This window comes from Drosophila subpulchrella, chromosome X, assembly GCF_014743375.2.
Source record: "Drosophila subpulchrella strain 33 F10 #4 breed RU33 chromosome X, RU_Dsub_v1.1 Primary Assembly, whole genome shotgun sequence".
NCBI classification, from domain to species: Eukaryota; Metazoa; Arthropoda; class Insecta; order Diptera; family Drosophilidae; genus Drosophila; species Drosophila subpulchrella.
This window is the reverse complement of record NC_050613.1, coordinates 25,358,689-25,381,626: the sequence shown is the minus strand read 5'-3', so window position 1 is coordinate 25,381,626 and position 22,938 is coordinate 25,358,689. Positions and strand designations below refer to the sequence as shown.

The following is a 22,938-nucleotide window of genomic DNA, read 5'->3' as shown; positions in this document are numbered from 1 at the left end:
TAATTAAGTATCCGCCGGTGTGTGCTTGTGGTCAGGAAATATTTCTGCATAGATATGGAATTGCAATTTTTTTTGGTTAACTTTTAGTGTAAGTACTGCCGTTTGTTTACATGATGCTTTGTTTTAAGGTTATTAATAAACAGCAACCAAAATCAGTTAAATTGCGCAGGTATTAACCGAGTTACTATAGGTATTTTCTTGAAGCGAATATATTTTAGGTTTAAATGTACTCACCTTCTTAGCTATTGCTCACACTCAATCAATAAATAAGATTTAAATAAATACGATAACTTTATTTATAGTCTTCTCTTCATCGTTCATCGTTCACTTTCACTTTCATCTCGAATCCTTTAGAAGATTCACACACAAAGTAACAGAAAAAAAATGTATACATAGGTATTTATATATTTATAGATAGTTGTGCGGCTTTATCGAGTATCATTCTAGACTTAGGGCTAGTAAAAAAAATGGTTGTCTACGGTTTGTAGGGGATTGGGTGCTCTCTGCGCTAGGGTTACTGGTTAGATCATCTCCACGTTCGGTATTTTCCAAATGATCTTAACTTTAAAATTTCTTTTATATACATTATTTTATTAGGTAATATTTTATTATATTATTATGATGCGGCTAAACTCAAATCTCTGGCGTTTTGGGATTCATGGTTGATAATTTATAATTACGCTGAAATGTATGTGTGTTTATAAATTGGCTTTCTCGTATCTTAATAGATCTATAGCTTAAGGGTATTCAATCTTGTATGTACAACTTGCAGATGCTTTGGGATTACCTAAAGTAAGGATCTATAGCTATGAAAAAAAAAGAAAAAAAATTGTACAGTTCTTGTGGTGATCCTGCTGTGCTCCTAGTTCAGTTCGATGTGCAGGTGCAGCGGCGGTGGGTGGGTGGGATTCGGTGGTGGTGGTGGTGGTGCTGGCCGATGGGTGATCCGATTGGGTCAATAGGGTCGCCACACCTGCGTGAGATCGCCCACGTCCTCCTCCCTCGCGGACTCCACACTGCCGCCCACTTCGCCGGCGGACTCCACCTGCTGCTGCTGCTGCTGCTGTGGGTGGTGCACCTGCTGCTGCTGCTGCTGGGGGTGGTGGTTCACCTGCTGCTGCTGCTGCTGCTGGGTCTGGTGGTACTGCTCCTGGCCAATCTCGATGCTGGAGCGACTGCCGCCGGTCAGCGAGCCAATGGTCAGGTGCTCCGCCCCCGAGGCCGTGCCCAGGTACTGCTCCAGCTTCTCGCTGCTGTGCAGATGCAGGTGGATCTGATTCTGGTTGACCGTGGAGTAGAGCTGCGGGCACAGCACCACCGGCGGCGGGGGCGGCGGCTGTGGTGGCGGTGCCGCCTGCGGACCATACTGGGCGGTGGCCAAGCAACTGCCATACTGATAGTTCTGATAGCCATTCGACCACGCCTGATTGTAGCCCCCGCCATAGTCCAGTTCCGATTTGGGTGCACTGCCTCCGCCCGAATTCCCACCGCCATAGCCGGCCGTCTGGTAGGGATCGGTGGCGAATCCATGGCCATGCATCTCGGGCAGCACGGCCGGCAGGTGGGCGGCATACTGTCCCGCCTCCAGCGAATTGGCAGAGTCGTAGCCACCGTAGTTCATGCCCATACCCATGCCCACGCCCACGCCCATTCCCACGCCCATGGCGGCTCCATTGCCCACGCCCACGCCCACCGTAACGGGAGCGGCTGCGGGTGGCGGTGGGGGCGGCGGCAAGGCCATCTGGTGCTGCAGGTGGGCGTGCGCATGGGCGTGCGGGTGGTGGGCGTGGCTGTGGTAATAGGCCGCCGCCGAGCTCGAGGATCCCGTCCACTCGCCAGCGCCCATCATATCGGCTCCTAAAAAAAGAGATATTCATTAATATGACACATAACGTATATAGGGTAAGAACGGTAGATAAAAATATATTAACCTGTTATAATATTATCCAAAATATTATTTCTTATATCATAAAAATACGTTGTCCTTCAATTTTATGCTCAATTTTGTATTTATTATAAATATGAAATTATTAGATTTCAGTATTTTTCGTTTTCATTAAACTATACAAATGCCCAAAGTAAATATGACTAACATCGTATCTTATACTTTCTACCTAGATTCAAATACTTTTAAATGAAATTTTGCAATTTAATATGGTTTTTATTAAATATAATGTTTTTGTATTTAATTTAAATGTTAAATATTCTTACTTTCCATTTATATATTTATCGGTGAACCCATAGCTTAAAGAAAAATGCTGATAAAAATGTTGATCTGTTATTTACTAGACATAGACGGATGTTGTACTTTATTACAGCAAAGTTTTTCTTGAAAAATGGAACAACAAGACTTGGAAAATTTTTTAAGATGTTGTAAGCCTTACTCCATTTTTTATGTCAAGACATTTAAAAAGTACTTTTTTTTAAAGTTACAATAAGGTTTTCGGAATTTTAAGGAATATTTAAACACCTTTGAAATATTTAGGGTATTCAATTGCGTTGCAAACGTTTGAAAAGTGTAAAAGTGTAAGCAGTTCCGACAACAATTTCCATACAAAATAGTTTTCAAGGCCTACAACACCCCAGCCTATGTATACAAATCTGTTGTACTTGTGTAGAAATAGGGGGTTAATAATGGGTAGAAATTTTATCTAAAATACTAAAAATATACTGAAAAGTTGGGTTTAAATCCATGGTAATGACAGTGAAAGGAAAGAAACAAATTTGAATTTTAAAAGCAAAACTTACAAACTTACAAATTTTACACTTTTGCAACGCAATTGAATACCCTAATTGAGTTTCAGAAAGGTTGTTTCATCGAAAGACGGCCAAGGAGTTAACAATCGCGAGAGCCGGTAAATGAGTGCCAGCTGGGAGCCCAATTAACCCTTGATTTACCCCACCCACAGTTAACCCTCCAAGTGAAATTTGCCAAGTTGTCAGTCGCAAATGTGGGCGTGTCCAAAGGGATAATTGAAAACATCATTCCATATGCATGGCAACACGGAGAGGGGGGCATGTGTGTAGTACCAGCCACCAGTCACACCCCCTCTTAACCCCACAACGGCCTTAGTGCATACCAATGGGTTAAGTTGGGCCAAAAGACGAAAGAAAATTCCAAGACATTGCCACTGGGTTTCCCGAGCAACCAGCGGGACATCGACATCGCGACCCCATCCCAATAATTTCGCATATTTTGATTAATTACGCAATCCCCAAGCCCCCCCTCAAAGTGCCCACCCACGCCCCTGTGTCAGCTGCCAAAAAAAGCAGCGACAAAAATGTCGCTTAATTAATCAAATTCATTAGGAGCGATAAAAGAAACACGAAAGGCTAATTTAACGAAAGGTAAATCTGATCTCAGGTAGAAAAATAAAATTAAGAAGGCCCTTAAATACGGGAATATAAACTAAATAATGTCATGGTTCATTTTAAAATTAATGTTGGTTCTAGAAAATATACTTAAAATTATATTTCACTAATTTTTTATCAAGCCAATCCATTTAAAATAAAAGTATTTTAATATTTTTTAATACAAAGTATTATTTCCAATTTTGTAAGCGGCAGCTTGAAGAAAATCGAAAAAGAAGCAATCTATAATCAAATATACCTAATAAAGTCATTCTATATTTTTCTTGTAATTAGCTGCGTAATTTTCCTGTCACCGAGCCGAATACATTAAAAATGCCACTCGAAAGGGGGAAAAATAGTTACGCACTATAATAAATAATAAACTCAAAGCAAACATGCCCCCGAACCCGACTCCCCCCTTTTTGAAAACAGGGGCGGCGACTAATGAAAGGTAGGAAAATTGCAAGTTGCATGCAACTTTTCACCCGGCACTTATCACATTTTAATGTTTCAATTAAGGCGCAAATTGCGTTGCAGCAACAACAGTGAGGCGAAAGAAGCCCAAGACATGGGCGGCGGTTGGTCGGTTGGTGGGGGGGGCTGTGCGGTAGGGTGGACCACCGCAAACTTAGGCAAATGAGGTTGCAATGAAGCGAAACGAACAGGATGAAAGCCAAGTTAGCCAAGTAAAGGGGCGGCCAAAAGGGGCAAAAGAAGGGGGTCAGGGGGTTCGGGGCTCGGTGTCCAGGGGCGGGAGAAGAGGGGTCACTACCATTGGTAATACCTGGTAATTTTGCTGCTGGCACGTGAAATTATGCGAATTATTTGCTTCCCTGAAATTGCGTATACGCAATGTGAACGAGGGGCGGGGAAAAGGGGGCTTAACATGGTTAGAGTTATATATAGGTATATTATATATTTCAGCCTGAAAAGCACAAGCTTTTCTTTACCTAAACATTACCAAGTTTCTTACACTTCCAATCGATCCCACGGCTTCAACCGGATATCTTCGATTTTGGCCATATATCCGCTCAGCAAAAAAAAAGAAGTGACTAAGAGGGGTCTGAAATGCGGATGCAGTCTGATCAAACCATTCGAACTGAAACCACAAACTGTGTGGATAAGTCAAGTGTCTTCAAGAGGTGGCCAAAAATGGAAAAGAAAATGGGTAGTTCGGGGATATTTACCTCTTAAAATCTTATCCATCTTCGCTCATCTTAAGAATGAACCAAACTTTTAATTCTAAGTCTTATTTTCTTTAGTTAGTGTTTCAAAAAACTAATTACTATAGAGATCAAATAGGATAATGCAAAAAACAACTATATTTATAAAGCGATCAAATGGTATACCATTATATATAATCCAAAATGTATCACTAACAAATTGATGAGAAAAAGAATATTAGGAATTTGTAACCCATATTTTGATAGTTTATAATAAGTTTTCCTTTCGACAGACGTTTTTTTTTTTGGCTAAAAAGTTGCGTGTACATTTTTTTTTCCAGTGCAAAAGCAAATAGCTTGCGAGTCTTGAAGTAATTTTAATTAAAGTGCGTCTGTGGTAGTTACTTTTACTGGTGTGAATGGAGTTCTCTTTTATACATCATTTTTTATAGGTGTTCCCTTTTTTTTTTGCCGGCAAAATGGCGGCAAAATGGAAAAAAGCAAGTACTTGTACATTAAAAACAACAACGATGCGAAACGGAAGTGAGTTTGCGGTTTTTTGGGTCTCGGGATTGGGTTCTTCGAAGGGGGTGATGGCTACATGGTGATGAGCAGGGAAGTTGAAGTAAGTGACTGCGGCCATTGGTAGGACGGGTAGAAATACAACAGAGCTGGAAATATATAAGCCAAGCCGAAGTTGGCTCGCCACAGTTGGCCGTTTTATGGGCCAAAAAGATTCCGTTTCAATATGTGTGACATTGTTGTCACACTCCCAACCCCCTGGCAGCCCCTTAACCCACTGGTGGCTGCATCTTGCAGCCTGCATCTCCGGCAGCAATCTACAAACTGCAAACTGCTCTGAACTGAAGCTGCAACAGCTGCGCAACCGCATTTGGATTGATTTGTGGCCAAAAGTGGGAACCCGCAACAAAAAATGCCAATACCAATATACCAACTAACCCCAAACTGTGGCCAAATTTGCATATTTTCCCCCCTTTTAATGAAGGCAAACACGAAGGCGTGAGTTTCGGAATTGAGTTTGGACCAGATGCCAAAATGCACCGAGATGCGGAATAATAATGATGATGATGATACTGCATGCCCGACAGCCACAGGTGTTTGAACCACAAACCATTGGAGGGAAATCCAAAATATATGGATTTATAAAATTGATTCCCATACTTGTTCTAGTTCCAAGTGATTTATTAGATTATATATATAAAACCCATTAACCGTTTTCCCAAAAACCCCTTTGGTGATTCTATCAAATGCAAATTATCACACAACTTAAAACGTCTCTTGGGATTTTATTCACTTGACAGTGGGATTCACCTTATTGAGATTGGTTTTCTATTATTAAGTAAAGATGATAGAATTGGAAATACCAAAATCTAATTGTTTATATTTCGTTTGTTTGGATATCATATTATCATGCTATTATAATGGATCATACTTTACATTGAATCCATTTTTGGCATTAAATATAATGGGATTTTTAGTTTAAGAATCTATTTTATTTCCATTAATTTTTTCTTCCTTCCAGAATTTGGATCTACATTCTTGTCTAGCCCCTCACTTATCATTACTTATCATTATGGACCTACTCTGCTCTACTTCTCTGTCCCCAACTTACAAATTTTTCGATAATGAGTGTCTTTCTTTTGTTTTTGCCATAATCTCTACTTAAATTCTTTGAATTTTGCAACGATTTCCGCTGAATTCCCGCCCGATTGCCCTTGTCGCCGCCTTATATTGTGTAAATTAACAGCTTAAGCGCCACATTTAAATATTTATGACTTAACAGCAACAACAAAAGCGCCTCGAGTGTTTTCCCCATAGAGGCTTCGATTCCGATTCAGATTGAGATTGAGACTGAGACGTGGATTTCTCGCTCCGATTCGGGCATTTCCGGTTCCAGCAGTCGACAAAAAAAAACCGAAACATGCTGCATTTGTTGCTATTATTGTTGCTGCCGTTTTGGCCGCTTTTGCTTTTGGCTAATTGAAAGACAACGATGTGTCATTCCCCATTGACAATACGTTTACGCGTTTATTTTAACTTCAACTGCCCCCGCCTCTGAATTGAAAAAACCCAAGAAACGGTGAAGGTATAGGCTGTAGATACCCTAGATAGGATTATAAGAAGGTCTTTGGGCCATTAAATAAATGTAGGTCAAGGAAGAGGAATACAAAAGTGGTCAAGATATACCTATATATTTCTTATTTTAATATTAGCTACTTTTGTTTTTATTATTTTTAACTAAAACTACTATTTTAAATATTCAAACACAATTGGTGTTACCCTAAAAACTAAGTTTGTAGAATATTTATACCTTTTTTTAGATATATGTTTATATTTTAATCATTTTATTAAAATAGATCTAAGTATTTAAGTTTAATTTAAATTATATTTCTTGTATAAACACTTTTGAAATGTTACATCTTTTAGTAACACTTGTAAATACCATTTAATCTAACCTCAAAAGTCGCAAGGATCTGATAGAGAAGCTGCCAAAGAAGATACCAAAATCAAGAGACTTTACGTCGCAGAAAGGGTGGGCGAAAAAGAAACATTTATAAGTTAATTAGCATAAGCAAAATGCTTAAGTCTGGGCTCAGATTCGTCTAGTTCCAAACTGGCCACCGACCACTGACTCATCCGCATCACCGGAATCGGCATCGATATCCATCCGTGACTCAGTGGCCGGTTCCAGCTACTCTCGCTATATATCCACCGAAATTTTGATAAGATTTTACAGCCCCGAACGAAAACCATGCGAATTGAATGAAAACCGAAATGAAATGAAATTTTCCACTGTCTGCGAGGGACGCTCGTGGCGCTCATGGCAACCCAAAAATAGCTATACCCACATGATAATAGATCGGAGTTATGGGCATTAAGTGTGTATCATATATAATATATTGGATGTGGTGCGAACTGGTTAGAGCCGCGTTTAAGCGCGTGCTGTTGGCCAAGCCTCTGAGGCGGCTAAAATTAGTTTGGATGCTGGAAAAGGGGGTGGCCTGGCAACTCTGGGGAGGATCGGCCCCATATCCCACATAAGGTCGATCGCATGCGGTTGCCAAATAGGGGCGTGGCATGTGGTTTAGGTCGGTCTAAGTAAATACTTCATTATCCATGTCTGCAGAGATTTCCTGAATATACAAATTATACAATTTTGGAGGTCTGTCGCTATTTGCGGTCCATAGATCACACTATCTATGTATATACTCTCCTATTTATAGGTTTTTAAACTATTTTATTTTATTTAAAACTACTATTCTTTCAGTATTCATTTTAAAATATAATAATTAACTATTTTTACAATCGATGCTTAAAAGTTTCAATTTGCAACTTCCGTTTCTTCCATGTTAAGTATTTTCAAATGATATGATGATGCTGCACATACATATCTTCTGGGGTTTTCCCAATTTCTGAGTTCACCCTTTATTTTTATAAGAAAATATCAAAAGGAATGCCTTTTAATATATATTTTTATGTTCATATATATGAAGAGGCTATAGGCGACAACGCCGCTGAACTATTTTAAGCTGGGCTTTGGGAAAATAAATAAATTAGCGAGCGACTGCCAAAAACAAAGCGAGCCATAAAAATACCAAAAATAAATCAAGATGAGGGCTGGGGTGTATGGCAGGTTGATTAACTCAATTAAAACGTTTAGGCAGCCTGGTGCCAGTCAACGAAGCTGCCCAGACATCACACATAAATTCCCAAGCGTGGCCGGCTTTCATCGCTAACAACTTCATTGAAGGGGGTAAAAGGGGTTGGGGAAAGCGAGGTACACTGGGAAAAAATGCTGGGTATACCCAAGTAACATGACTGCAGAGGGGTGCAAGGGCTCAAAAGTTTCGTATTTGCATGTCAACTATTATTAGAATTAAGATATTATTAAGTTTCAGTTCTCAACTAGGTACTTTATGATGTTAAATATTATAATATAAACAAAATTCTTTCATATACCTATTATATAAGTAATGAACTACCAAATTCTGGTATTTTTATAGTCCTCAATTCTCGATTTTATGTTACAAATAGAACTAATCGTCTTTATATATAAAGCTATTGTAACCATTTGAAGAATCAATATAGAGTTCAAACAGCAATATTACTATTTAGGTATAGCTAATATTTTAATAATTATAATAATTGATTTTCGGCTCAAGTGATCACAAACAGCTCCAAAGAAATCAAATATTTTTACCCATAATATGAAAGTCAATTTTGTCTACTATTTAATAAACAACATCATATTATTATCAAGTTTGAAGACTCGAATAAAATATATATTTTACTTAAATGTAATATATTGATATTTTCAAATGAAACGGTTTTTGGTACAGTGCAGCCTGCTTACCTTGGATGTGCGGCGCATTTGGCTTGTAGACCTGGCAGTCCGAGTTGATTGTACTATTCGGCGATGAGTAATTGCTGCTCAGTTGCTGCACCAGGCCAGCGCCCGGTCCGCCGGCCACGCCCCCAGCTCCACCGCCCCCCGGGGAAGTGACCGCCACCGCGGCCGCTGCCGCCGTCGCCGCCGTGGCCGCCGCTGCCGCTGCCGTCGTGACCGCTGCCACCTTGGCGGAGCGGCGCAGCGACTCCAGCTCGTGGAGCGCCTTCGTCGAGGGGAAGCCGTCGATGTAGGGCCGCTGGCCAAGTCCCAGGGCACGGTAGTGTGGCCCACCCGTCGGACCTAACAAGGGTTAAAGGAATAGAGCAGAAAAAAATATTTAAAAAAAAAGATTACTAAACAACGCCGGCTTTGAACCTAATCCCTTACGTTTTATCATTAACAAAAGCCAGAGATATATGAAATAAATAAAAATAGAAAGAAATAGTAGTGTTATTCGATAGAAGAAAATGTTAACCCAACACCGTCGGTCTTGAACCCTTTCCCTTATGCTATATCTTATTCACTATCATTAACAAAAACCAAAAAAATATTATTAAATAACTAAACAACGTTGGTCTTGAGCCTGGACACTCTTTTTTTTTATTTCGTAAATAATATCATTTAAACATTCCAATAGACCACTATATTGCCTTCATACTCTGTTTTATAGTAACCTACAAAATAAAACACAGATAATACAAAAAAATTGAATATTTAATAATTAAAAAAACATTCTAGAGCGCCCTAGTTCGTTAAATCTAATAGGAAGCCCCCTATTTTATCGATAAGAACAGTCATCATATATCTTTCCATAAGTGTATTATTTCACAATAAATGAAATAATATGAAACCTCAGCTCAAGACAAGTCCTGTTTAAGGCCGAACAACTCAAAGGGTGACTCCATTTTGCTCAGCACTCTTTATTAATTGAACTCAAGGTAAACTCAAGCTGCTCTCTATATTCCCAATTGATATATACATATGTATCTGCACATATATAGTGTTACCTGCATGCGATAAACGCTGCAGCGAAGACTTAAAAATGCATTAACGAAATATCAAGAGAAAAAATTAATTCATATATGCATTACACGAACTAAAAACTCGATACAGAAACAAAAAAAAGAGGAAAAAAAAAGGTTTTCTTGGCAAACCGCAAAATTTTCAGAAAGCGTAAGAAGCAGAAGCATTTCCCATTCCATTCCCCGCCTGAGGTCCGTTAAAACCGGCTGCACTTTTCAAACACCTTCCCGAATGACAGAACATCGAAAATGGCGATCGTCAGATGTCACACACGATATCCGACAGACGGAGAAAGGATCTTGATCTTCAACTCTCCAGAAGACCAGAGAGAGAGAAACCACACAGAAAACAAATTTGTAGGTTGTTTTATTACTAATACTTGGATAAATCTGTATACAGTTATCGGGAAGACTTTTCCTACAAAAAGGGCTTGAAAATTTAACTACAAGTTTTAATTAATCTTCAGAGGTGGTCTCTCAAATCACTAAGGTATTCCAAATATACTGATATCTAATTAAAAACAAAATTATGATCTGTTAGTATTCAATAATTTGCTCTCTTTCTTATTGATCATAATCGAAAATAATATGATCTATTTGTATAAAAAAGTCTGCTTTCTGTATAGATCATAATTACAAATAATAATATGATCTATTAGTATCATGTAATCCTGTGTGAAAATTGAACTACAAGTTTGAACTAATCTTCAGAGGTGGTCTCTTAATTCACTAAGGTATTCCAAAAATACTGATATCTAACTAAAAATAAAACTATGATCTATTAGTATACAATAATTTGCTTTCTTTCTTATTGATCATAATTGAAAATAATGTAATATGATATAATAATAGATCATAATTACAAATAATATTATGATCTATTACTATCATATAATCCGATTTCTTTTCGGTTCAAATGGTATCAAGGAATCTCTAGAGCTGCAAAAGAGACCGTCTGTTCCACTGGAAAGTGGGTTTAAGGGATTAAGAACGATTATGGGCAATTGAGCAGATCGGCTTAGCTCTTGGCCCGGCTTAAACACTTGTCTAAATGCTGGCCAAGTGAATTAGGAATTAGGAATTACGGCGGAAAGAGCGGACATGGACACATGTTGCAATGCGATACCCAAAACGCAGCGGGACGGCTTTTCACAACTTTTCCCGCTTTTCCTTTGTTGTGTGTCCATAGTTGTGGCAAGTGATAATTGCTAATTGGCAAAACAATGTAGCCCCTTATGTTTGCTAGTAATATTCTATACTTGACAAGGGTGCTACACTGGGGGAAAAACTAGGTACCAATTGGAAGTCCCTTAAAGAACATATATATATGGTTAAGTTAAAGCATTGAAATAATATTTGTACATAATACTGATTATAAATTTGGAATATTGAAAATGTAGTCTTAATGACATTGTCATTATTCTCTTATACTCATAAGAAATATTCCGTTATAATGAAATTTCTTTATAAGCATGTATGGTATGTATCTTCCCCCTTAACCTTAACTATTAACTTTCGATTTTAATGTAACGCGGAAATCTTCGAGCCTCAGCTCACACCTAATAACCAATTCCAATCCCATATTTTTAGGATTATACGATCTTCGGCACTTACTTGTCTTGGAGCGGGGTTCTCGGGGTCCGTCGACGGTCACCTTGATGGCTTTGGCATAGGTTGCCACCTGTGGCGGACTCGTGGCCACCGTGATGGTCAGCGTAAAGCTCTTCCCTGCAAGAATCGGAAAGAAAACGAAAGAATCAGAAGCGGCATGGCATTAGAGAACGGTGCAAATGCGGGAATTGAGTCGTAAATGTCCGCCGAGGATTTATGCGACGACCTCACTGGGCTACCGAATCAATTTGCCAGGTCCGAAATTACCAAAAACCAAACCCAGGGAACACGCGTCACCGCGTCGTCGTTCGTGTGGCTGCGGGTCTACCCCTTTAATGGCTGCACTTCTTATGGTTTTTGGGCGAAAGTGTGAGTTTGTGGTCTGAGTGAACTCGGTAACCCTTTGAGCTATTATTATGAATTTTGGTATATGGCCTCGTCGTACATCTAGATGTTGCATATTTAGGATAGAGCTCTGTACGGCTATGTATCCCAAGATACACGGGTTTGTTTGGTTTTAGATATATGTATATATTCTTTAGGGTATGGCCCACTTTGCATAAGCCCTCAAAAGTTCGCACCGCCGGCGATGCAATTTGCTCGAACCCTTGACATAAATTTGGTTTATCCCGCCTTAATGACTGCCGCCAAAGCCGTTTTCGAAGTGCACATAAAATGAGGAAATGTTGCAACCTGTCTTCCGCCCGGCCACGCCCCTCATTTCACTGCCCCACGCCCCCAATTCTCTGAGGAACGGCAACATTGTGGCCAGAAAGAGTTTCTTTTTTTTGTGTTCTGGGCTTGACCGAATGTTTACACTATTTATGGCCATTAAACTAGACACCGTTTGAAGCGGCTGCAAAATAAAACTGAAAGCCATCGGCAGCATTTATCGATTGGGGAAATGTGAAATGAATTTCGTTTTTTTATTTCGATATTTTAGCAGTCTGTCAGTCTGTCTGTCTGGCTGGCTGGCTGGCTGGCCAGTACATATATACATATAATTAAACACCCACAAAGCGACATTGTTGTTGCAGGGCCAGAACGAGGTTCCAAAGCCGGAGAAAGAGAACCATCCAAGCTGACCGCAGAAACCTCAGTCGCATACCCAAACCCAAGCCCGAACCCAAACCCATCTATAAAGTTCACTTCTATGTATCCTCCATCTCGGAATGTACGGGGATTTTACATAGGTGGGTGGTGACCAGACATTGCCAGCAAGTCCTACTTGATGGAAATTGCATTTAACTTTTAATTAAGAGCTCTGAATGCGCAAGAAGAATCAGGAGTTTGGGATTGCGTATTCCTTTTTGGGGGGAAAAAGGGAATAGAGTAAAGAAAAAATGGTCTACTTAAAATAAAATCTCATATAATATCAATATAAATATTATTATTATTATTATCATATCTGAATCTCCAAGGACGAAAAGGACAATCTAAATCTTAAATACAAAAATCATGAAAAATATGATTCGAAATCATATGAATAATCGTGTTCCTTCTGTGACTTACATGCATAACTAACTCTTTATCTCCGGAGCAAGTATTCAACTATGAGTTATGAATTTCTCAGTTAAGTTAGTGTTATTTTGTTCAAGATTATGATTATAAATTAGTCAAGCATAAGTTATCGAAGGATTTGTGATTCATTTCCATAAGAAAATCAGAAAATGTATAATCTTTGTTATTGAAATGCTCCAAAAAAAGGGATTATAAATATGTTATTGTTTAGTTAAAAAAAAGATTATAAATATGTCATTGTTTAGTTAAAAAAAAAAAGATTATACATATGTTATTGTGCTGTTTCCCAACTACAGACTTTTCGGAATAGTAATAAGTATCTCTGCGATAAATAATGGAAATGCAGCAATGGATCCGAAAACCTTCAAACTAGACACACAATGAAGGACTGGCCGAGATAATTGAAGATTTGATGGGTTCATTAACCGAAACCACGAATGGCCATCAGTTAGAAAGCGTTTTGGACCCTCGAAATCTTGGTCTCAGTCTCAGTCTCAGTTTAGAAATGTCTTCATTACAGCCCCCCAAAAGCCGTGCGTGTTCGACATATTTCGAAAGATAGATCCATTTGAGAGTCGAACTGAAACTCAAATTAATCAAGTGCCCCAGAAGCTGTGCACAGAGAGAAACTGTTAAATAGGCCTGGCTCCTTTTCGGGGTAATTTTTCAAATGGCCGCAAAACTGGAGCATCGTATGTAAAAGTTCGTTAGAGTAATTGGAAAACGTTATTGCCCGGCTTCTTTGTCTTTTTGGTAAGATATCGTACCACCGGCTACCCCACTAAAGACCTCGAAATGGGAGCGATAATGGTCATAATGGAGATGGAGATGGAGTTGGAGGGATCCCGCGATTGGGATCTCCACAAATTAGTCATCATCAATGAACAATGACCACGCACTTGGACAGTCAGTCAGTGGCATCCACAATCTCATCCCCCTTCCTCCCCATGCAGCCCCGTCTAAAAATATATATCCCAGATCAGAAACGAACCCCGAACCAGAGCCATGAGCACCCATGAGCCACCGCCTCAGCGGGACGATAAGACTAAGCAAGAAGCTTCATGACGACGACTCTGTGGGAACCTCGTTCGAACCTCGCCTTATAGCGATAAACCCCAGACCGATATCACACGGAACATGTTTGTATATGCTATATTCGCAGGCGTTACATCACACTGGCTGGGATAATGGCACTAGCTTTTTTTTTCGGCTGGGAACTTCTGTGAGGGAAGTCGAGATCTGTTCTGATAGGGCGGAGAAATAAAAACGAAAGAGTTCCCAGCCTGATAAGAAATGGAGCTCATTTATGAGCAGGAATATTCCTGTATGCAAAATGACTTTATCAGCGCCAATTTAAAGGGACTTTGTTTGGATCTTAGCAGAAGAGAGTACAATTTCAATATAACATTCTTTTCTTAAGTTCAAAACTAATTAGAATTATTAATACTATGCTCCCCACATAACTATAACTTAATGAAGAGATTCCTTTTGCCCCAGTTGTCTAAACATTCCAAATATTCATTCCATTAACCTTTCCGCCCGGTAAACCGACCATCCAACCACTAAGTCGGATCAGGGACCTGTTCAAGTTTATCGGGCATCTGAGAGACTGCCAGGACATCGGTTTCCCTTCCCCTTCCCCAACCCTTCAACCCTTTTTCGAAATAAATCCTGATGATGCTGATGCGACTTATGAATTCCTGGTGGCGCGTGTCCTTCATTTGCTTTGTTTCCACATTTTAATCCCATCGCCGGCAAAAGTCAAGTCCTTTGATATGATAGATGATGATTATAATGTCGATGTTGAATTTGATGTTCCGCTGATGTTGGTAATTAAGCGGGCCCAAAATAAGTATAAACATGGGAATGTCCGAATCAGATGGCGATTTGAATTCATATTTGGATTGTGTTTTTGGACTGCAGACTGCGGACGGCGGGGTAAATTAAAAACATGTCGACGCATGCCATGTCCAGGATAAAAAAGGCGATAAACTGCCACGCCCCCACCCACTTGGTATAGGGATTGTCCGCCCATTTATCCACCAGTCCACTTGGACAGCCAAAAAAAAAAGAAGAAAAACAAGGGAATATACGAAAAGGGAGCCAATCGAAATGGTTGATACCCTTCTTTGAATTTAATATTTCCTATAATCTACTCAAGTAAACTCCTCACCATATCCTGATGTTTGTAATCTATTGTACTTTGTTAATGTATATTTTAAAGGTAAGATACTATTGAAAACGGTTTTTTGGAAAGGAATTATATTTTTAAAATATATTTAAAAGTGTTTGGGGTTATATTGTATTTATCCTATAATATCTCTTATCAATTTTCCTAGTGGAATTTAATATTTCATAAACTTTAAACCTTTTTATGGATCGGTTCTTAGGATTGACATAAAGTATGAAATAAATAGTGTGGTATTAATAGAGTTAAGGTTAAGAAGTTATCTTTTAAGCAATGCATTAAATAGATTTTGGGAATATTTTGTTAAAAAAAAACTTTGGATGAATACATAGAATATCCATTATAAATTTTTCTGTAAAAAACTGTTTACCTTTTTATTGTTCGGTTCTAAAAGATTAGTAAAGAGTATTTAAAATATTTTCGGATTGGTATTTCGTAAGTTCTCCAGGCTATCCCCCCGTCCATCAACCGACCCCATAATTCCGAGTGCACTTTGTGCCCCTTGACATGCTGATGGTTTCGCTTCCATCTGTTTTCGTTCGCTTTGTCATCTAATCAGAAATCGCTGCATGATGTCCGCGATTTCAAGCCCACCCAACAGGTCAAAAGTGGGTGGTTCGTTGGGGTCGCGAGGCGTGGGGTCGTGGGGGCGTGCCGGTTAAGTAAAGTGAACTGTTGCTGCCTGCCGTTGACAATTTGGTCAGCGTTTATGTTCTTACATCATTAGCTTGTTACTTGCATGCCCTTTGCCGTCGCTGTAATTATATTTCGTTTTTTTTTTTGCGGCACGAGCCGTCAATTTGCAAGGAGGAGGGCGGTGGGCCAGAGGTTGACTTAGGGTCAAAAGCGGCGGCAACAGTTGCAGCTAATTAGCCAACTGCTGCTGCTGGCAATTCTATGCAACACACAACGCATATCGCCTGCAATGCGGCATTAATTGTGGGTTCAAATCGATTACCGGGCCCAAAAGGATCGGCAAAGGCATTGCGTGATCACCGTCCAGCATTATTTCCATATCATATGCAACAGCCCTAAGAGAACTGGCAGCCGAGAACTGAGAACTCGTGTTGCACATTGCATGTTGCATGTTGCCCCGAGGACAGCGCCAACTGCAGCCTAATGTGACGACTGCTGTACCATTGATCCTTTTCACCGGAGACATTAGTCACTGGGGGAGGTGGGGGGTTCCAGAACTTCTGGCTTGTCACTCAATCAATGCACTTCCGATCCCCTCCTTCTTTTTGGGGATACACCACGAAAAAGGGAGCAGCATTCCAGAAAATATTATAATATTTGGAACCCTATATGATATATCTTAACAGCTAGTTTAAGATCAAACAGGACTCCAAAAAACATTATAATACTTGGAACCCTATATCATTTATCTCAACAGTTAGTAAAAGATCATACGTCTATAAGCCAAATAACTTGAAATACCCCTAACGGTAGCAATCTTAAGTTCTTGAATTTTCAAAACAGTACCTTTTATTTTTACCGTGCACTTTAAAGCGCATTTCAAAGGACTAACCTGCAGCTTCCGCTCATTGGGTTACGTTTTGAGGAAACTGTGGGAAGTCTTCTTTGGGCACTCAATAATCGACATTTGGCAAAGGAAATGAGGAATTGAGGAAGTCTCTAATTTCGGCAAACTATAAGCCACAAATTTTGTTTATAGTGTATGTATCATATAGTGTATAAATATAGTTTGATAAATTATATCATGGTCGGCCAGTCTTTTAATCAGTTCCTGAAAAATATACTTCATGAATGCATACAAAATTTCTATAGTACTCAGTTATTTTTATAGCTATATGTCCTTTTTCGCTTCTTTTTCTTCGCAATTTTCAAGTTGTATTTCCTTTTTAAAGAAATCTTGAAATTACTTTTCCCTAATATTCTCTAATAGACATACATTTATCATAACAGATATAAAACATGCATTCTATTAAACTCAGCCTTTCCTGATCTGCAAGTTCCCTTCCCTCCTAGAGTTGCCATATCTTTTACAGATTGCAACTCCCAAGTTGCCACATCTTTTAAGGGTTGTAATTCCCAAGTGACTGGTTTCTTCTGGCTTATAATTCCCAAGTGGCCATTTCGGAACTCACCTCTTCCACTGCGACCCACGAAGGAAATGCCGATTACATTGCTTGAGGAAGTCACTAATTTCGGGAAACTAAGCCACAAATGTTGTTTATAGTATAAATATAGTGTATAAATATAGTTTGATTAATTAAATCGGTCTTTTCCTGATCACCAAGTTCCCTTCCCTCCTTGAGTTGCCATATCTTTTATAGCTTGCCACTCCCAAGTTGCCACATCTTTTAAGGGTTGTAATTCCCAAGTGAATGGCTTCTTCTAGCTTATAATTCCCAAGTGACTGGTTTCTTCTAGCTTATAATTCCCAAGTGACTGGTTTCTTCTAGATTATAATTCCCAAGTGACTGGTTTTTTCTAGCTTATGGTTCCCAAGTGACTGCCATCTTCTAGCTTATAATTCCCAAGTGACTGGTTTCTTCTGGCTTATAATTCCCAAGTGGCCATTCAGGAACTCACCTCTTCCACTGCGACCCACGAAGCGCAGATCGTTGAACTTGGCCACGTCGTTCTTCATCTGGGTGGTGAAGTTGCGCAGCTCCGCGCAGCAGTTCTCGTCGTTTCCCGCCCGGATGGTGACGTAGGTGCCGTCGCCCACTTCCGCCAGGGCGACGACCTTGAAGGCCATCGGCAGCGTCTTATTGGAGCGCCAATGGGCGGGCAGGGCGGAGCACAGGAAGTACGGATTGCTCGTGCGCACTGAAAAATCAGGAAAAAATCAGTGAAAAAAATCAGAAACGGGGGTTCGGTTAGGTGGTCTCAATTAGCCAAGGGTCCCCGTGATTAAAATCACACTTTCTGGGCCATCAAAATGTGCAAAAATATTCAATTATTTATAGTTTCGCGTCGGTCCATAAATATCAATCATCGGGTCCTTCGACCACCACCACCACTGCCCGCCATCCGGCGGTGCATAATTAATTAATGAGCGAGGGAATGTCAACCGGACCGGAAGGGGTTATGGTTATCGCATTATCGGATGACGTTTGACAGTCCAGTCGACAGTTGACCTGGTGGCGAAAGTGGAGCAAAAAGTGGGGAGCCGGGCCAGATGAATGATTTATTCACTCTTGTCTGCCGGGAAAATGACACGAAATAGCGAATCTAATTGTGATAATCATTTAATTTAAGTTGTCAAAAAAATGTTTAAGAACTTTAAGGTTAGATCCCTTAAAGTTTCAATAGCAAAGTTCTCAAAAATGTGATACACTCTATAATATCTACTAACTCCGTCTTGGTTTTGAACATAAAAATGCTTATAAAATCCCCATAAAATATTGCATGCAAGTCCTGGGAGTTGCAATTCGATATCGGGGCCACTCTTTCATTGAGCACAAGTTATGAAAGGACACTGGGGAACGTCGATGGAACCAGTTTATAAGTTCTCCAGCTAATTATCCGATCCGATTCGGCTTTCAACCGGGGGAGCGATGAGCTGAGATTTCATTAGCAGCTTTCGCTCTGGGTCATTGATATCATTGATATCTCATCGCGATGAGGAGGAAAGTTCAACGGGCACTGGGCACTGAGGGAAAAAATGTTTAAAAAAAAAAAGGGGAACGACTCGTGCGTTGATATCAATAACAATTATTGATATCATTTTACGCATATTCCGACGCGGCCTGTCCCATCATCATCACCGTCGTGTCGTCGCCGTCATCCCCATGGAATCCGATAAGGCTAAGTACGATGATCGTGATTGTGATGATGGGGAAGCCCCAGAAGTGCATTGTGCAAGGATGTGGCAAAGAATGTGCGCTTCACCTTTGGGGATCGGGTTATCGAGCATCTATCTAGGGGTCCCCTCAATCTCAACTGGGACACGAGCTAAAGTTGTTGATTTTTTTAAAGTTCCTCTTTCTTTAGTGCATTATAAAAATGGATCTATAAGTCACAGATATTGACGATATACCTTGAGCATCACATGAATCTATGATCTTTTGAATAAGCTATTCATATTATTATATTCATATATGTGTTTAGGGAACATAACTTTATATTATATTGCACACGCACTTCAAAAAGAATGAAAAGTAGATCATATCATATCATATAATAATTTCAAACTTGGTTTGGTATTCTTCTTAGATACTCCTGATGTGGCTGATATCATAGATCTATAGCCCTTAAAAGTATGTATTAATGAGGGTAATGCCAATTCGATTTATTTATTATGAGGTGTTCGTATATCTTTCAAGAACTGGGAATATGGATCTATGAATCATATATTATGAGTGCTATAATAAATATGGATCTAAAACTCAAAGACTTTGAGTACTAAGATAAATACGGATCTATAGATCATAGATTTCGAATACTAAGATAAATATGGATCTACATATCATAGATTTTGAATGCTAAGATAAATATGGATCTATATATCATAGTTTTTGAAAACTATAATAAATATGGATCTATAACTCAAAGATTTTGAGTACTAAGATAAATATGGATCTAAAGATCATAGATTTCAAACCCTAAAAACACTTTAAAGTAGAATTCTTAGATATAGGGATATAGTATCACCCTGGAACTCACCCAATTCCCCGGGATGCTCCTGCTGTCGCTTCAGGACCAATCGCTCCATCCACAGTAGATCCTGGTGGACAGCATTGTTGTTGTTGTTGTTGTTGGTATTGCTATTGCTGGCACCATTGTTGTTGCCATTGCTGGCGGTGCTACTGCTGTGACCGCCGGTGTGCCCACTGTGACCACTGTGGGCAGTGCCATTGCTGGCGCCACCTGTGGGCGAACTGCTGCCCACACTGGCGCTACTAGAGACGGCCAGCACTTCGGCGGCGGTGGCTCCCGTGGATGCAGTGGCTCCCTGGGTGGCTCCACCACCCGTTGCCGTGGATGCCACCGCCGTGATGCCCTTGAAGTCGCCGGTGGTGCTGCTCCAGCCATTGCCCGTCGGTGAGGTGGACGACGAGGTGACCATGGCCGGTGGATGGGGTGCACCTGCTGCCGGCGGATACGGTGGATATGTGGGGTGATGCGGGTGGTGTGGATGGTAGGGGTGGGCGTGGTGATAGGGGGCGTAGTGGTGGTGCAGGTGGTGGTGGTGGCTGCCGCCGCTGCCGTTGATGCTGCGACCCAGGCGGCCGGGACCGGCGACGCTGACGGGCGCCACAGTGGTGCTGTGTTCCTGGTCCGCCACCAATTCCTGGCCAGAACCCAATCCCAATCCCAGACCGACTTCGACTCCTTCCAATTCCAATTCCAGGCCCGTTTCCAGTCCCGTTTCCAATCCCGTTTCCAGTCCCGTTTCCAATCCCACTTCCAATCCCGAGCCCGTATGCTCAGCTGGCGATGGAGGCGTCTTGGCTGCCACCAGGAGATGCAAATGCATTCGTCGTCGGCGGTGACCTTTGATCCTCCGCTTTTCTCTCAGTGTGCGGGTCGCAGGTCGCTTATCACTCCTCGTTGCGGCGGTGTCTTTTGTTCACTCATCAATAAACTCTAATCTCTAAACGATTCACAAAAAAACACACAAAAAACAATTGATTTTTCCGTTTCTGATTGTAATATAGGAAAATTGGTCTCTGGAATTGCTAGCATATTATAAAATTTATTTTGATATTAATCCATACGTGAAATCATATATTATAAGAAGTCTATGGAGTCTCAATAAATCCCTAGGAATACCAAATAAAATAAAGCACTTGCAAGGATTGTTTAGTATTACTATTATGATTTAAGAAAATTATTATGATAGGTCACAAAATTTACTTGAATTTTAACTTTGGTCCATAAAATAAATCATATATTATGATTATTTTATAAATTCTCAATAAATCTTTAAAAACACCATTCAGTAAATGTAACAAACAAAATAAAGCACTTGCAAGGATTGTTTAATATTACTATTATGATTTAAGAAAATTGTTATGATAGGTTACAAAATTTAATGAATTTTAACTTTGGTCCATAAAATAAATCACATTTTATAATAGTTCTATAAATTCTCAATAAATTCTTTAGGATATCATTTAGTTTTAATTTAATTTACCAAAGAAATATAAATGTGTAAAATTAGTATTAATAAAAAAAAGAAAAAGAGTAAAAGGTCACTTAAAATGAAGTCTATAAAGTTTATATTTCGGGAAATTAAAAAATTCCAATCGGTTAAAAACTTTTTGATGATAAAAATACCTAGTATCCTTGATGGATTTATTAAGGAATAATTTTATAAAATGAAGCAAAGTGTTGTTGAATATGTAACTAAGATTTAAGTTTATAAATTTGGCCCCTATGGACTAGTTTTAATGAAATGTAAACATATTCTGAGGGAACCGACAGCATTCCACTTTTCTGGTAGTGATGCCTATTTTAAGACGTCTTAAGCTCGCACTTTGATAAATTAGTCACAAAAATTAACATTCAGCTTGCTGCTATTGTTGTTCCGAGATGATTTCTTTTCTTTTGCCAGATGATTTCTTTTTTCTTGGCCTTTTTTAATTCGATTTGTTATTGCGGTTGTTATTGTTATTGTTTGCACTTCACTCGGCTAATTAATAATATTTTATTTTTGGACGGGCCTCCTTTTCTGTATTAAAATTTTAGTAGTACTTCTGGAAAGGAATGTAGTACCAATGATTCCATTTTCAAATATTCAAATTATAAAAAAATATGAGAAGAAAACTTTTTTAAATAAAATTAAACCTTAATCTCTTGTTTAAGTAGAAAATCAGATCTCATTAAATAATTAACAGTTGTGCACAAAAATATTGAAATGTTTGAAAATTTAAATATTAAAATAAAACATTGAAATATTTAAAGAGGATCTAAGTAAACTAATATAGTTTTACATTAAGAAAATGATATTGAATGTTTTCTAATTTCAAAACAAAAACTTAATAGGTATTAAATGCTTTTGTAATTTTTAAAGTTAAGGCAAACAATTTATTCATTTTCCACTTTCTACTTCTTCACTAAATCAGTTTTTTCTTTTTAAAAACCTTTATAAAACGTTGTTTAGTTTGTTGAGAAACCATATAGCACTAGGTTTAAATTTAAGTTTCTTGGGATTTTGTTTTTTCTTTTGTTTTGTTTTAGTTTGTGGTGAAATTCGAGGTAAAAGTTTAAAGTTGTTCAAATTTGGCGCGCTTTTTGGGGCTTTCCGTTTTTCACTTACACACACTGTTAGTTTTTTAAAACGGTATTTGTTTTATCGGCCTTGGCACACAAAATAAAAAAAAGGAAAACACGAAGACGAGGTGTTTTAATTTTTTAGTGTTTGTTAACTAAAAACCTCGCCCAGAATGGAAACAATAATGCTCGCGCGTCGTACTCCAAAATGTAACTGAAACTGACTTTTAGCTTTTGACTGCGCGGCTTGAGTTTCGCGAGACGAATGAGCCCGGCTTGGAATCGTGTGGAATCGGGTTTTGTTTTTTGCCTTTGTTTTGCGGGCCAATGGAACGAGAGCACGAATCGGTTGCTCTTCAATTGGGGCGGTTTTCCCTCTCTTAGATGGCGCGCTCTCCCTTTTCGCTCTCTTTACTTTTCTTACTGCTTCCAAGGTGGTTAAAATGCATGTATTTTTATTAGTTCTTATTTAAAGCTCAGCTA

The 22,938-nt window shown here is 39.3% G+C and overlaps 1 protein-coding gene across 1 annotated transcript; it reads right to left on the bottom strand.

Annotated features, from left to right (window-relative positions):
* Positions 1-272: 272 nt before the first annotated feature.
* On the bottom strand, positions 273-22,683 carry LOC119558119 (protein lozenge). Its single transcript, XM_037871349.1, has 6 exons — positions 22,502-22,683; positions 19,903-20,833; positions 17,824-18,063; positions 11,562-11,675; positions 8,890-9,225; positions 273-1,857 (listed from the first exon to the last, which is right to left on the bottom strand). The coding sequence occupies exons 2-6, from the start codon at positions 20,714-20,716 to the stop codon at positions 956-958; spliced, it is 2,406 nt and encodes an 801-aa protein (XP_037727277.1). The 5' UTR covers positions 20,717-20,833; positions 22,502-22,683; the 3' UTR covers positions 273-955.
* Between the last annotated feature and the right edge of the window lie 255 nt (positions 22,684-22,938).

What these genes read in the sequence shown, in the direction of transcription:
- LOC119558119 (XM_037871349.1), bottom strand. Translation starts at nt 20,716, where the DNA reads ATGCATTTGCATCTCCTGGTGGCAGCCAAGACGCCTCCATCGCCAGCT. An exon ending in GGAGCATCCCGGGGAATTGG is followed by an intron (nt 18,064 to 19,902) that starts GTGAGTTCCAGG and finishes CTGATTTTTCAG; the next exon opens with TGCGCACGAGCAATCCGTAC. An exon ending in CGTGGGTCGCAGTGGAAGAG is followed by an intron (nt 11,676 to 17,823) that starts GTGAGTTCCTGA and finishes CGATTCTTGCAG; the next exon opens with GGAAGAGCTTTACGCTGACC.